Source organism: Gobius niger (assembly GCF_951799975.1).
Source record: "Gobius niger genome assembly, chromosome: 17".
Taxonomy (NCBI): Eukaryota; Metazoa; Chordata; class Actinopteri; order Gobiiformes; family Gobiidae; genus Gobius; species Gobius niger.
Window position 1 is genome coordinate 13058378 of NC_136868.1, and position 17215 is coordinate 13075592.

At 40.3% G+C, this 17215-nt stretch overlaps 1 protein-coding gene across 1 annotated transcript in view; it reads right to left on the bottom strand.

Moving 5' to 3' along the window:
- The window catches only part of impact (impact RWD domain protein), a 51909-nt gene that overhangs the window by 25557 nt on the left and 9137 nt on the right, over positions 1–17215 (bottom strand). Inside the window, exons 6-9 of the mRNA XM_079575190.1 lie at positions 11527–11655; positions 11343–11437; positions 5288–5361; positions 1785–1875 (exon numbers count right to left, since the gene is read on the bottom strand). Of these exons, the coding sequence (XP_079431316.1) occupies positions 1785–1875; positions 5288–5361; positions 11343–11437; positions 11527–11655 (389 nt within the window). The remainder of the gene's footprint in view (positions 1–1784; positions 1876–5287; positions 5362–11342; positions 11438–11526; positions 11656–17215) is intronic.

A 17215-nucleotide genomic window follows, 5' to 3' on the forward strand; every position in this document is an offset into this window, starting at 1 on the left:
TTATACATTTTAGACAAATGTTTGCAAAGAAGTGCATGCTGGGAGTTGTCAGGTGACTCTGTCTTCTAGTTTCCATTGAAAGGATTTACAATGTTTGGCCTTTTTGGGAGTTCTATTTTCACAACACACCTCTCTAACTCCGTGGTGAGTTTTACCATTTCATCTTCAATCTACAAAAACTGTAGATTATTAGTGTTGCAGTTGCGAGAGGAACTTCATTAACGGAACGCACATTTTAAGATTGTTAAGTCATTTTACAAAAGTTCCTTCAAGTTGTAAATAAAAAGATTAAAGTGTTGAGTGCTATGAGGGGCTAGCTTGAATTCGGCAGAAACAACATGCAGCTCTTGTCCTCGATTCGTAGCTTATACTGTTGTAGTTCAAGCAAAGGGCTTATTGTTTTGCTCATCACCTCGACTATTGCATTGAATATGACCGGTCTTGACCCAAAAGTCCTGGCCCGATTTTTTCTGCCAGTCCAGCCCTGGCGTGGAGGTACCATGTTCTCCCTGTATCTGGTTAGGCGCGAGACAGGACCAGTGTCTTTCTCTCTTTAGACTCTGTTCATGTCTTTTGTCTTTTGTTATTTGATTATTTGGGTGTATTTTTATAGCAATGCACATAAATAGAAGCTTCAATCCCAGCCTTCTTACAAACATGTCCAATCTTTCACACATTACTGTATGTCTCCGCAAGACTCAAGGGAAATTTGTGACATCTATATGACACTCACCGCTAAACAAACAATTGACTTCAAAAGGCAACTAACAAGTATGAAAAGTCTGGCTTCGTTAGCAAGAAAACACATTTTCGTAGACGCACATTATACATTCTTTCTCTAATTGCAGCGACGCTTGCACTGCTTTTTGGTCTTTGGTTTCCGTCACATCACAGGGGAATGTTTCCATGTCAACTGCCGCCGCGGCTTTTCTGCTTTGTTGTTGTGATGTGGAGCTCAAAGCCGATAACACAGTAATCTGTCACATAGCCTCACATCTTGGAGGGAAAAATGGGTGATTTATAAAAATATGTGGAGGCTTTATGTGTAGGGCCATGACTTGTGTACAGGTATAGGTCCTCCGTTATGCTGCAAGCTCTGTCAATTTTCTATACTACGTTCTGTCAAAAAGAGCAGATTGTTGAGCAAGCAGTCAGCAAGTAGAATCTTATATATATCAAAGGGAGTAGATTCGGTGTCAACTTTGGTAGGAAAATTAGGTAATCTCCTAATTATAATCATTCAACAATCAACACAAAATAAATAAAGTGTTGGGATGCTCACCCTCGTCTCTCTGAGCTTAAAAGTAACTTTATTCATCTTAAGTGTCTGCGAAGGATTGCACAATATGCCCCAAAAAATCTACATATTACAGTATATTAAACCTCATCATTAGTTGACACACTTGATAGATTAATAAGTCCTATAAAACCTGTGCTTGAATCGTGGAAGTTTTTTTAAAATAACATCTCACATGTGCTTGTGTTGACGGAGAAAACATTGTACTTTTATCCAGTTTTTGCTTCGTGTTGAATGGCCCTGCAACAGGAATATCTATAAAAGTTTGGAAAGGGTGAAGTGTTCTCTGCAGCACTCGTGGAGTGTTTTATAGTCAGCAGGGCTCAAAATCAATCAAAACTTTTTCAAAACTGTTGCACTGGCCAGTAGAAATACATTGGTGTTTTTAAAGGTAAAGCGATTTGGTGTACTTTTTTTCCAAGCAGTAAACAAGTAGAGAGCAAAGCAAGCACGGCATTTTAAAGAGTACTGTCAGGGAATAGATAACCTGTAGTAAATGGAGTAATCTGCCTCCCGCGGCTGTCTCTCCGTCGTCTTCACAGTCCTGCAGGAAACTGTTCTTGTCTTCACAATATATCCTGCACAGAGAAGTGCACAAATCAAATCAATACAATTAAAGCAACAGAAAATCCAGCTCAGTGGTCGGCAGGTAAAATTCAGGTTTGCTTGGTGCTGTTGCTGTGTCCTTGGCAAGACACTTCATGCTGACTATGAATGTTGTTGGCGGTGGTCAGAGTGCCCCGTGACACAGATGGGCAGCCACGCTTCCATGAGACAACTCCTGGGCAGCTATGGCTAACCTCTTAACCCCCACTTTAAACAAGCATATTTTCTCCAGTTCGGCATTACCCAAATCTAAAAGCTTCTGGACTGGAGCTTACAGCCTTAGGGCCAGTGTAATGCCTGATTTGAAAGTTAAGACGTACAATACTGATCAATGATTTTTCTCATGTTGTCGTCACTTTTTCGTCGTACTTTTGACTCTTTTTTTGTCACGTTTTTGTTGCTTTTTTGTGACTTTATTGTACATTTTTTGTTACATTTTTGTCACGTTATTGTGACTTTTTGGTAAATTTTTAGTCACTTTTTTTGGTCATGTTTTCATCCTGGTATACGTCTCACTTTTGCCGCTATTTTCAAGAAGCTTTTAGATTTTGGAAACATCAAATGGCAGAAAATGTTCAGTTCATGTGGGAGTTAAGAGGTGACAAACTGTGCTCATTATATTTGCATGTCTTGAATCATTATTCCACGTCCCAACAGCCAGAAGCTGTGCACTGGGTCGTCGAGCCCTCTCTGCACCCGACCCCTATGGTTCCCTCTGCAGGTGGTGGGTCCGCAGGGGGCCTTGCCTCAAGCGGAGGAGTTCAAGTATCTCGGGGTCCTATTCAGGAGTGAGGGACTGATGGAGCGTGAGATCGATAGTGATGCGGTCGCTGTATCGGACTGTTGTGGTGAAGAGGGAGCTGAGTCGGGGCAAAGAAGATGGATGGATGGAATCATTATTTATGCGTCTTATAACAAACCCACAAGGTATCAATAGAGGGGCATTTTTTCCATTTGGTGCCACTAAAATACTTTCAGAAACATTATTATCACGCGTAAAAACTCTGGTGCCTTCGAGTTGATAGACATTTCGATGACGACAGCAGCGGCCTCTTCAAGTTTTTTAAGTGGTTTAAATGTCAACATCTCTCTGGGAGTAATGAGTGCCCGGGCCGCGCAACAGCAACTTGACCTCATTAGACCAGAACCTAAACAAATGGGCACACAGCGTCCAAGACACAACACAAGGCTGGCACAGAGTAAGGTCCCTGCCTTTGTTGAACTAATCCACTCACTTTTTAATAATATGATTTTTTCCTGACGCCATTTTGGAAACTTTTGACCAAGATTTTTTTTGCTATATTTCTTCGTCTGACAAAGCTGTACACAAACCCAAAACATACAAGTATTTTGCATAAACAATGTGCAGCAGGTATTATAAGAGATAGAAACAATTTGAGACAGCAGCAGACCATTTATGCTCAACTCCCTGTGACTTTCACGGCTTGAAAATTGAGCAAATTGGGTTGTGCTGCTTTCAAAGGCAACTATATCCTTGATATCCCCCACTTTACTTTTTTGCTTTCCATAGAATATCTATTCCCGTCTTGTTTGCAGTAATTTACAGTCTAACCAAGGATAATTTTCATAACCTTGCCTCCCTTGGTGCTATCAAGGCTTGAGATGGAATAAAAAGCACACAGGCTTGTTTAAATTTTCTGAAGGATTTAAATCAACATGACATAGGGACACATTTTAACATTTCCATCAGTATTTGCATATAAACTAGCGTGCATCATTTTTGGCAGCATTTGTTTTGGCCAACCTACAGACACGGCCTTTTATTTTTTACGTTAATCTTGCCACAGAGGGTACGAGTCCTGAGGTTCTAAGCATGAATAAATGAGAATATTTAAATGGGTGCGCGCTAAGAGGTGAATAATTTGCTGTGTCAACTTCAATAGGGTAAAGCAAAAAAAAAAAAGTCTTGGTGGTCCTTCAGGAAAATGCTTTTGAATCATATAAAACAATCCAGAGGAGCGCGAGAATATTTGGACAGAAAACTAGTTGGATACAACAAGTAAAAAACAAACAAACAAAAAAACACATAAGTACATGACAGTTTTTCAGACATTAGTAACAACCCAGGTAATCGATTCATGCAAAGAAGCCCAACCATAGATGTCAATAAATGTGCATAAATTACCATATATGTCCATGAATTAAGTTAACATTGTGAAGCGTTCAAGACGTGTTTTACCAGCTTTATGGGAGAAAGGTAATTCGACGTAATAGCTTTTACAGAGAATTATTGGTAATTTTCCATAATAGACTGTGCATTGCCATTTGCATGAGGTAAAAAATAAACTAAAAAAAATAGCATTAAACTCTCAAACAAGGCCAAGGCCTGCATTACACAGCAGAAAGTGATCATGAAATCAGTGATTTTTTTTTAGTAAATTTGTCCTTGATTTGAATAACTAATTTTAAGAAATCTGTCCACGTTTTTTATTCTTAAATTAAGGAAAAACAAAAAAAACTATTTCACTGAATTAAATATATATATATTTTTTTAATCTAATTTTGATTGTAATGAGATGAGAAAAAAAATGATCTCTTGAGGAAGTTTAAGGTGAAGGTGAGGCCCTCCCTCTGAGCGTTGCCATGGAGCTCCCCATTGATACAGATCTGGTTTTCCGGCACAACATTGTAAAATACTTTCGTCCGTAGACTTTACAACACAAATGAAAATAACAGTATAGCCACAGTGCATTAATTTGCTCTCCTCCTGCACAAAGACTAAGAATTTGAACCGTCTGACCTCGGACCCTCCATGCCCCTGTTCTCTGGTGAGATGTAGGGAGCAAGATAATACTGTGTCCTCAGTTGATGCATTAGCAGCAACAAAAATGAGAAAGCGTGAAAATTTGAGCGAGAAGATGTGATGGGTCAGAGCATCTGTGTGCAAAGGTGGCACTGAAAATTTCTTGTGGAGGTTGTGGTGCGAGATCTCATCTCACAGCAAGAAGGTTCAAGACTCGACAACAAGACCATGGGGCGCGTGCGTCTGTGTGTGGAGATTGCGTGTTTTCTCCGATATAATGATTATGCTCTCAATTGGAGCATAATCATTTCAATTTGAGTTGTTCAAGTTAAGATGTAGTTGGGCATTATCCCTAGATTTTTTCACTTGTTCTGAGATGTTTCTGACTCGATTCAATCTCAAGCAAGATTATCTGAAAACCAGTCTGAAATGTCATCAAACAAGCAAAGTAATCTTGGTACCATTTGGAAAAACATCAAAATCAAGTGAAAACCGCTCAAAATAAGATAAACTTTCTCAATTCAAGCCATTTAAACCCATACTTGATATTGAATAGATTTCATCAAACCACAGTATAGAACCAGACTTTTCGTCACTGAATGCGTCGGCTTTTTACTGACCTGTATGCGTAAATATTGTGAGTGGCGCTGGCAATCTTCTTGTTCTCATACAGCTTCTCAAGGGCCATTTTAACCTGCAAGGCACAGCAGAAATATCAGGGGCATCGCGACAAGGCCCCTCTCTGCGCTCACCTGTTTTTACATGCATTATAGCTTTCTGTAAGGGAAAGTGCTGACACATTTAACCTGTCTCAGCACAATGTTAATGCCTCCTGTACCAAAGCCCTATATGAAGAAACTTAGTATAGTGTAACTGAGCAAAGACTATAGTGAGCTGTGAACAAAAAAGATGTATAATGACTTTTGAAACTGCCGTTGGGATTTTGAGGAAAAGTTTAAGGAAAGGTCATTAATAGGCCAAAGACATGAGACAAAGAGGTCTTTTTGAAACCCACAATTGGACAACTAAAGATTGAGTTTGAATCTTGTCTTCAAGGCACACAGTGTAACATTTTGGACTATAGTACTGTTGCCATCAGTACAAAACATGCTCCTAATGACTGGCTCGACAAAATGCTATTACTGCAGTGGGTAATCAGAGAATGGATTTGAATTTGAAGAACCTAACCTCTTTAAACCTCAAATTCTGCTGAATTAAAGGGGCTAGATGCAAATTTGCCATTTTATACTCACTACTGCCATCTCAGGTCGTACGTGTAACTGCACCTTATATGTGAATGTCGTGCATGACGGCACTTCGGACCCAAATTAACACCTTTGAGTGACAGTTCATGATTTTAGAGGTAGTTGTGGTGAACAGGTTTGGGCTCATTCTACACACTAGGCGAGGGCTGGAACATGTAGGGGGAGGAAAATACATTATTTCAACATTTTTAAACTCTGCATAGTACCTTTAAAAGGTACAGGCCACTGTTTTTTCATACTGAGATATGTTTTTACCTGAGCTTAGACGAGTTGATATGTACCTATCTGGTCTTTGTGTGTGCCTCAGTCACGCAAAATGAACAAAGTTGTTATTAGCATTTGGCCTCTCCCAGCATATACCTATAGATCCAAACGTGGTGAAGTAAGAAGCAACCATGCTCTTCCATGGGCACGCATAAAGACCAGATAGGTACGCATCAACTCGTCTAAGCTCAGGTAAGAACATACAGTATCTCAATATATAAAAACGGTGGCCTATTCCTTTAAGTCACATCTCCATCGAAAAAAATGTTTGTAATGAAGTTATTTTTGGTTAAAATTCCACCTCAATATTTAAAAAGTTTTACATTTAATACTGTATTTTATCTTATATGCGCTTTTATACACGAATACCTTTGAGCATCAGACTACATTATTAATACAATATATTCTTCATTGCGAATTCAAGTTTCACATTTTTGCCCATATCTAGTTTAAAAGGAAATACCGGCTCCTGCTGAGTAGTTTGGAGAGAGTGGAACTATGGGAAAAACAGGAGCAAGAGCTGCAGGTTCTTAACAAGAGTGACAACTTGAGGATGAACAGGATTAGGAATTAGTTGGAATTTAAAGGTTTGAGAAGGGACTGGATGTTGAACAGAATCAGAAACTAGGAAGACTAAGAAAATACATCTCGGGCATTCTGTAGTGAGAAAGGAGCGGTGAAAATGGTCATAGACTAATCCATGTACTAATACAAAAAGACAGTGGAAAAGGGAGACAGAGAGAGGACTGTACAGCTCTTGTTTGGCTAGATTGTATAGTTTGTGAATATATTGGTGAATCGTTAGATATTTCTGACAAGAGTCTCCCTTCACTGCTTTGTTGACCTTTAACTGCAGAGATGTGGCCTTTATAGGAGAAAGAAATCTTTACTTAATGCTCATCTCTGTCAGAGCGGCACAGAGAGACTTTCAGATGACTATTATTAAAACCCATTAAGCCACAATGCTCCAGTCGGTTTTGACAGGTTTTGTAGAAAAAGACTTTCATTTTGAAACCAACAGCATTAATCTTTGTACACTAAAAACTGGATCGCCTTGGACTTTTTGTTATCTTGCCTTTATCCCTCTTATATGTCAGCGAGTGTTTTGTCTGACAATGAATACGTTCAATGATGCACATAAAAAATAAGTAACAATAATGAAAACCGTAATATAAATAATTAAATAACCGATTTGTTATCTGTCCTGTAAACTGGCAATATCACAAATACAGCGTCCACAAGAGGTGAAAACCTTTTAAGAAAGTAATCCTACTTTAGTTTGCATATTTTATACCTTAATCTAGTCTAGTTTGAAATTGTTTTTGTGCTTTATTTCAAAAACAAAAAAAAGGTAAGGGGATGAATTGACTCAGTCCTGTTTCAATCCAGCACGCCCAAATGAAATAACTCAGCTCGTCGCATTGATTAGTTCATCAGCTACTGGCACTACAAGAATATAATTGAATACACACTTTTTTTTTCACACAAGTGTCTTGTCTGTTAATAGACAGAAAGAAAGTTGAACTAATGAACTGCTGAACTATCCATCCATCCATCTTCTTCCACTTGTCCGTTGCCGGGTCGTGGGGGCCGTCCGTGTTGCCCAAATCACATTGCACCAGCCCCTTATGGCTCCTCCTGCAGGTGGTGGGTCCACAGAAGGACGGCCTCACGATGAAACGGGCCAGTTGGTCTCTCATAAGGGGCTTCTGCTCTTTGTCTGACCCGTCACCTAGGACCTGTTTGCCCTGGGAGACCCTACCAGGGGCACGAAGCCCCCGGCAACAGAGCTCCCAGGATCATTCGGGTGCTCAAACCCCTCCACCACGTTAAGGTGGCGGTTCCAGAAGAGGAACTTCTGAACTAATTAATGCTTTTATTTTCGTATGCTGGATCGAAACAGGAAGTCACTTTTTGGGCGGCGTTGTTATCATTTGAAGTTTTGCACAGAGTCAATTGAGTAATTTAAAAATAATGCTGACTGGTCAACCTCTGAAATAAAACTCGCAGGCCTGGTCCCTAATCAAAATTACAATGATGGATTATAACATTAGTTGCCGATTATCAGTGTTTCAAATTAGCTGTGTTCAAAGTCCCCCGGAAGAAGCATGAGGGCATTTACTGGAAAAAGGCACACGAGGCAAATGAGACGAGGATGCAGGTCAGTGCTGGCTGATCATTAACAGCGAAGCCCGAGAGAAAAAAAAGCAGAATGAAAATAATTGAAATCCAGCGCGTTTTGCATCAAGTGCCATTTCACACAAAACCTTTGCAACTCTCGCCGGCCTGTTTTGGCACAAATCTCATCCCACGCACCGACTCTTCACTAATTCAGAGGCAACTTAAAAGCTTGCACCTGCTGTGGATGGCTCTGCAAATGTTTGTCGATCCATCGTCTGGAGACCAAACGAATCCAGCTGAAAGGACGCTCATTTGCGGAGTTCTGATATGATTCATAATAGGAGTCTTCGGCTCAAAACACGCACATGAAAGAGATTAACCTAACGTTTTACGAGTTTATTTGTTTCAATGTGCGTTAAGCTCCTGTGAGTAATGCACATTTTTGTTCAGGCAATTACACACTCCCATTTGAAGCCGCGCACTATCTTTACCTCATGCAGTGAGTTTATTGATTCCTTTTGAGCGGATTATAAATAAAGCACGCCCAAACTCCAAGACGTCTTAATGGCAAAAGCCTCTGTAATTCGTCCCAGTAATTACCCTGTAACATCTTTTCACTTTATTAGCAGTAGTTGAACATTCGTTATGAGTGATAAAAGTGGTCATTTTGAAGGTTCTGCTCTTTTGAAACACCCTTTGAAGAAGTAGAATAAATTCATCTGCATTTTTCTTGCACATCAAAGCACATGACTAAATAGAAGAATCCCAGCATGCACAATAATAGAAGCGATAAGTATCTCGACTGCGTTGCTTTTTGTTAAAGATTTTACATGAATATCTGCCTAATGCAATCAGAGGACATTTCAGAAATTGATTTTTGCTCCAAAGCAGCTGAGCTATGCCGTTTTTTGGGGGGGGTTGTCAGCACCATCACAAATCCTGTTCACGCCATGGCATTTCTGTTTAGCCAGCATCATTCGGAGTTGTACTTGGTGGATTGGATCTCGAAGCTTTTAATAGAACAGAGAAAAAGTTGTAGAAAGCTATTGGAAATTCAGGAAACAGCGACAGATGATGAGAAATAGAGGCACTCCGAGACCCCTGGCACAGATTCTCTTGACACACTTCTGAATTTAAGCAGTCACCGCGACCCAACCCCAAGATTATAATAATTATGATAATATCTTTGCCTCAAGGTCAAGATTCACCTTTTTTGAGATTCAACTTTTGGTGAAAGATTTCAGCACATGCCAGGAGTATGAGCTTGCATCATGGTCCCTATCCATTCATATTCAACATAACATTGGACTCCTATTATTTTTGCAGTTTACTCATGTCTTTGCTTGCTGCTTGTAACTTTATACACATTAACCAGATACAGATAAGAATCTAGAAATGTTGCTTGGTAATTATTGGTTTGTGATTAGGTTGGAAATTTGCTCTAGTCCACTTACAGGTGAAACTCGGAAATTTAGAATATCGTTCCAAAGTAATTCAACTTAAACTGTGAAAATAATATTATAGACTCATTACATGCACAGTGGCATATGTCAAGCCTTTGTTTGTTATAATTTTGATGATTATGGCTTACAGTGCATTTTCACAATATTGTAATTTTTAAGGGTTTTTACAAGCTGAGCCATAATAATCAACATGATAACATAAGGCTATCTCACTTTGTATGTAATGAGTCTATCATATATTAGTTTCACTGTTTAAAGGGCCTAGATGCAAGTTAGTCATTTTATGCTCACTACTGCCACCTCAGGTCTTATGCGTAACTGCAGCTTATTTATTAAGGTCGTGCATGACGGCACTTCGGACCTGAATTAACACCTATTTGAGTGACAGTGAAGGATTTTAGAGGCTTTTGTGGTGAACAGGTCTGGGCTCAGGACATGGCTGGAACATGTAGGGGGATGAAAATACTTAGTTTTGACATTTTTAAACTCCGTATAGTCCCTTTAAGTTGAATAACAGAAATGAATGCACTTTTTAATGATATTCTAATTTTTCAAGTTTCACCTGTACAACATTCCCGTATACAATACACAGTTTTTCTACATAATCGAGTGGGGCTGCATGTGTTTATTCATCTTTTTTACATTCAGCTGCCGAGTTAATCTTCTTCACTGAATAAAATATTGCCATACATTAAAACAATGCACTATGCACCTGTCCAGATGTCTACTGAAATTATAAGCTTGAAAAGTAAAACAAGTACAAGTTTTGTTTTGCCTTTTTTTTTTGGGGGGGGGGGGGGGGGGGGGGGGGATATTTTTATAAAAGCCTCTGACAAAGATGTGCATTGGTAATTTGACCAAGCAGGTCAGCGCGATGTATCACCGCCTTTAGCTTTATTTACAGCCCACATCCACTGCGGCATTGTTTCGATAAGCTTCTGCTATGTCTCAAAATGTATTTCTATCCAGTGTTGCATTATTTCTTTCACCAAGATCGTGCCTTGATGATGGGAGAGCGTGACCACTGCGCAAAGCCTTCTCCAGCACATCTCAAAGATTCTCAATGAGGTTAAGATCTGGAACTCTGTGGTGGCCAATCCATGTGTGTAAGTGATGCCTCGTGCTCCCTGAACCACTGAACCCGAGGAATCCTGGTATTGTCATCTCATCATTTGGTCACTAATGCTGCAGTGTGCATCTGAATAATACTAATATATCATTTTGGGGGCAATTGTGATCAAATAATTTAACCTCAGCTCATTTGTGCTCTCAGAGAAACGCTTTTTCATGCGGAAAGGTCCTGACATTTATTATCTCTAACATCTCAGCTTCATGGAAATCTGAATGAAAGATTCTCTTAAATTATGGTGTCGGTTGAACACAGCAAATTGCAAAAATTGCCAGATATCAAACTGAGTTATCCGTTGATATTAAAACTACAGCTTTGCAATTCATTTATATTGTAAATGAGACATTCCTCGATGCAGCGCTAATAGGAAGGCCGGCCTCTCTATAGAGCCATTTACTTTTGAAAGCATATTGAGCGGTGAAACGTGTCGTACCTGACGTGGTGTCACCACAGGGGCTAAATGCGGCTGGAAAGTGCTTCGTCGGTCCGTGATGGCATTACCGTGTTTTATTGCCGGCATCTCGTCGTCTGGATAATGAAATTGTAGGTTTAATATATTCACAAACAGCTATGCCCGACGTATATAATTGTACGGAGGCTCATTGAACAGGCAGTACCCTCCAAATGGTCCATAAAAAGGTGTGCGTTTTCTGTCAGTTTAAGAGTGCTGAAGTCAGGCAAGTCGTCCGCGTCCTCCATCACTTCCTCTTCCGTCTGTATGTTGGCATTGTCAACCTGGTGGTCCTCTGTAAATGATAAGAAGTAAACAGAGTAATGAGGGAATATCTAGGGCAGCATCTTAATTATTTTGCAATTAAAAACAAACAGCCTTATCTGGCCTCTCGTGGTTCTGCCCGCAGATATAGGGGCAGCGTGAAGGGATGCATTTAACTATTCTGAAAATACCACAGTCCAGGCTGCGCATACCAAGTAAAGGTGACATCTCAATTTCCTTGGACGCCTTTAGGAAGAATCAATGGCTAACTTCTTTCTTTGAGAGTTTCCAGGTCCCGGTGATAGTTTTTTGTACTTGTCACTCACTCATGACAGAGGATGATCAAAAGGAGCAGTGGGTGTTTGAGCATAGAGATGCTTTAAACCAAAAAAGCATCACGTCACAACAATATCTCAACTTATCTCCAAAGTCTGGAATTGTAATGACATTTTACTTTGGCATTTTGTTCAAACTTAATCTAATCAAGTAAAATAGGTCAATTAAACTTTTTAAATGAGTTTTCATAGTTTTATTTCTGTTTTTCTGTAGCCCGGGTGGGGGTGGTTTCAGGGGAGAAGGGGGCAGCATCTCTTTCTCTCAGGACAGTGTTTAACTCACAGTGGGGTAAAGTCAGCATTTTGCTGTCCTTTTAGAACTTAAAAAATATTGTAAATGCTGAATGAGGCGGCAGGGAAATGTACAAGATATTTTTTATGTGTGGAGCTTGCACGTTCTCCCGTGTCTGCGTAGGTTACTCCGGGTACTCCAGTTTCCCCTACCACTAAAAACATGTACAATAGGCCAGGATGAATGATGTGTGCGTGAAGGCATGGTAAACTCACGGCTGCACTGATTCTGTAAATCAAATTCCAGGTAAAAGAAATATAAACAGTCTTTGTCAGGTTCAGAGAGAGCATGTGCGGGCTTGGGTGGCCCAGCCCTGGACAGACCACGACTCTAAAGTTGGGGACCTCTGTTTTAAATAATACTGTATTAGGAGTATATTGTAGTATACAAGTACCAGAATTAGGTTATATAGTGTTTAGAACTCATATGTTGTTACGGCGGTTTGCGCTCATGCCTCACAGCTAGAAGGTTCGATTCCCACCTGGGACGGGGCCTTTCTGTGTGGAGTTTGCTTGTTCTCCATGTGTCTACGTAGGTTTCCTCCGAGTACTCCAGTTTCCCCTGTATATAGGTATAATAGGCCAGGATGTATGACAATGTGTTTGAGAGTGCGAGTGGGGGACAACGGATTGCAATTATCCAAAGGCTAAAATCATGTGTGGCATGTTTACATGCACGTACTATCCATGTATGTTTATTAACATGCACTGCACTGACCAAATAAACAAATAAATAAATACAAATAAAGCTCTGAGTTTCATTGGTCTGGTCTCCTGGTCTCTCCCCGCTTTCAATCCAACTTCCTGATATATCTTTCGATAAAAAACACCTTTGGCCAAATAAAATCCGTAATAAACGTTCCAACGTAGTTTCCAGCTTGTATAAAAATTCTGTGAAGTGAATGGACATGTCTTGTGTGGAAGAGATCATTTCCCAGACCCCACGAAGACTTTACACCTTGACATTAAAAGCCACACCCGCTGAGATGCTTACTGCCAAATTAACTGCCGATGACCTTTACTGACACTACAGCGCTCTTACGACCTATTACAGCAGGGCAAACATCCATAATAGATGATGTCTATTGCTGGAGCCTTGACTGCTTCAAGATGAATGAAGATGCAGCAGGAAAAAAACGGAGCAGAGAGAGGCAAAGAGACGCTTAAATCCGTCATTGGTATTGATTCTAAGATTGGACTGAGGGATAAAAACTATCTATTTGGTGCTGGTCAAAAATGTCTCTTTCTAAGGTTAATTTGGGTTGGTTAGAGGTGAAAGCCCCCAATACAGACAGTAGCAGAAAAAAGAGAAATGAGTTTGACTGTGATGAATATTTTTATAACATTTAAAGGTAGAAGATGTAAGATTTGTTTGTATGTTTTGCTTTGCATGGGTTGCTGCAGGTGCTCAGGTCTAGGTTCAGCATCACTATTGCAGAAGAATATTAAAACAATGCTACAGCGTGCGTCAAAGCTAATAGTGGTCCAATGAAAGATTAGAGCATATGACCTTTTTCTTCTGACAACAGTTTTTTATATATATAATTCTGTTTAATCAAGGGCCACTGCTTCAAGGAACTTCTTCCACGTGGAAAGAAAAGATCAAACCTGTTCATTAGGCATTGAATCTAAATGATATGAGGCTCTTTCAAACTGTGTCACTGGAAGTTCAGGCGTGTAGTTTCTTTTTCATTTTGTCTTTTAAAACCGATGAAAATATCTGGACATAGTTTCAGTCATCATGAAGTACTTCATACATCTCAACTTCCGCCTGAATCGAGCACATTTTCTCCAGTTTCGACCTTACCCAAATCTAAAAGCTTCTTGAAAAAAATGTTAAAGTAGCGACAAAAACAAGACATAAATGAGGATGAAAACACAGAATGGGCTAAAAAAAATCAACAACCAAAAAAAAAAAAAACGCAGCAGAACAGGCGACAAAAATGCGATTAAACAGATGACACAAAAAGCAAATAAAACACAATAAAAACACAATGATCAATGGTCTTGGCTTTCAAATGAGGCGTTACACTGGTCTATAGGCTGTAAACTCCAGTTAAGAAGTTTCCAGATTTGCATAAAGCTGAACTGGACAAAAGAGGTTCATTTAGTTTTAGTGTCATGTTAGTCAGAAAAAACATTACTTTGACAAAATTATGGGGAAATATTATAGGCGACAAAATGATCACTATCAGAATTTCAATTGACTGTGCATAACTTCAAATCATAACAACACCGCCCAAGTAGTGACTTCCTGTTTCAATCCAGCACACCAAAATAAAAGCACACAGCTCGTCTCATTGATTAGTTCAGCAGGTACTTGCAACATTACAAGAATTTATTCCATGATCTGGGTGAATACTCGATTCTGATTGGCTAGGGGGGTGTCCGTTAAAAAGTGATAATGTACACCTAGCCCGGCAACAGATAAATAAAAGTTTTGTCACGTTCTATACGTTTGATAACTGTCACGACTTCCGCTTCCGGGTCCTAGCAAACCGGCAAATATGCGAGAAAAAAAACATAATAAACTCTTTAAAACAACCATCAATATTTCTGAAACTCAACAGAGAGTTACTGAACCTACTTATTCTCAGACTCATTAGCCAAAAATGCCGCACCTACTGCTAGAAAAGTAATATTTACTTTAAGTCGGTACATCCGGGGTTAGCGTAGCTGCTGCGCCGTTGGCATTTTTCTCCGCTAACCCGGATGTACCAATTTTGGTAAATATTACTTTTATAGCAGTAGGTACAGCATTTTGGCCAATGGTCCTTGTAAATAAGTATGTTCAGTAACTCTCTGTTGAGTTTCAGAAATATTGATTGCGGTATTAAAGAGTTTTTTTGTAGTTTCTCACACATCTGTCAACCCGGAAGTAGAGCTGTGACGTCACCACTTAAAGGGGGGTATTATGCAAAATCGACTTTTTCAAACTTTACATCATGTCATTCCCTCATTAAAAACATGCCTGAAGTGTTGCCTTGGCACATTCATGTATTTTTGAGAAATCTGTAAAAACTCTGATGGCAGCCATTTTGGGGATAAGTTTGCCCGAGTCCTCCTAGGAACGCCCCCACCTCCTGGAGACGCCTCCGACCTTTCATCACCAGCCGAGTAACCAACCACTGCTCCTCAGCAGAACCCCCTCCCCACTGATGCCACAGACAGCGTGTGGAGGGGGTGTGTCTGAAAGGGTCAGAGGTTCTTAAAGAGACAGGGGCCTATTTCAAGACATTCGCTACAGCCATTTTGAAAGAGCAATTTTATACAAGGTTATTCTAATTTACTGCATTTACAGACCAACAGAAGGTTTCGTCATCATTGCAGTGTGCTATAGACTGGTGCTATGTGATTGAAAAAAGCACAATACCCCCTCTTTAACAATACAACGCCACTGCAGCTGTTTCCATAGTAACAATAAACAATTGAGCTGGAACTAGTAAGCAAACAGGCCCTAGTGAACAGTTTCAGTTCGCAGGAACATGGTATAAAGGGATTAATGCACAACATGGTGTCCATTATCAGAATAACTAGACTCCGCGGAAGCAAACCTCCGCGTCATCCAGTTATTTCTGATAATGAACACCACGTCGTGCATTAATCCTTACATAATTAAATACACACATTTTAAGTGTTTTGTCTGTTAGTGGTTAGGCCGAATGAAAGTTGAACTAATGAATAAGATGGTGCTTTCATTTTGGTGAGCTGGATTGAAACAGGAATGTTATGATTTGAAGTTATGCACAGAGTCAATTGTGGGCCTTTTATGAACCACAGAGCACATCCGACAAACATTATCCCTCAGATCAGGTCAATCCACTTTGAAACATGGCTTAAAAACTAACGCAGAGGGAGGACTCAACTTTGTATATTCCGGTAATGATCAACTTGTGACGCAGAAGTTCAGCAGTACTCAGCCAAAAGCCCTAAATGACCCTATACACACCATCTAAATACCCTTCAAACACGCTCCGCTGTCCCATTTCCTCCCCTCTTCTCAACTTCTTCTCTGATGCAAATGTGGGCGTTGCTTTAGTCACTGCAGTCATTCAGACACTTTTTCGACTCGTCTTTGTGACAGAAGCGGCAGCCATCTGTGCCCCACAAGTGAACCGGCTTTCAAAGGCAGTTTCTCTTTCCGTTTACCCTCCTCGGACCGCAACCGGAATCAACGGCAGGCCAGCTCCAACCGTCTGAATCCCAGGCCACAGAGCATGACCGGACGCTTGGGCAGGAGTAAAAAAGATGATGCCAGAATCTGCAGAGATGCACTCACAGGCCCTCGGAGGAAAGCAGTGATTTTCAGAGTGTTCACAGCATGTAAAATGTATCATCCCAGGAAACACAGGGCTATCAGAGAACTATTTCAAAACAGACCAATACGCAGGCACTCTTGGATAGCTAGATAGATTTTGGAAGTATCATGATGACTTTTTAAGTTTCAAGAAGCAGCGCACATTTAAAAGCCACAAATTTTACTGTCTAATCCTCAACTAAACACAGTCAAAAAGGGTTCTTTGTTTGCTTGTTTGTTTTGCAATGGCTTAGCACACCAAAGCATTTGGAAGAAGACCTAATGTATGTAAACTTTATGTGTGGCTACCTGTAGTCAAGCCCTACAAAACCAAGAAAACATAAAACAAAGAAGTAAGACTCAAACATAACTTAAAGCTACTCTAAGCGATCCCATTTTGCCGGTCCGGCACCGATGCATTACAAAGCGCCTCTAGATGCGCCGCCTTATGCGCCACACTCGCATACAGCAGAAGGAGACCGGCGCTGCACCTCGCACCTCCCTCACCCGTTTCTTACAATAGATCCATGCCCTCACCTCACAGCACACCCCCAACACACCCCTAGCCCCGGCATGCCCCCCCGCAAAATGTAAACATAAACACATGAACAAGAGATCGCAAACTTTCGAAGCAGTTTACAAAAAGATCGTGAACTGACAAGCATCTG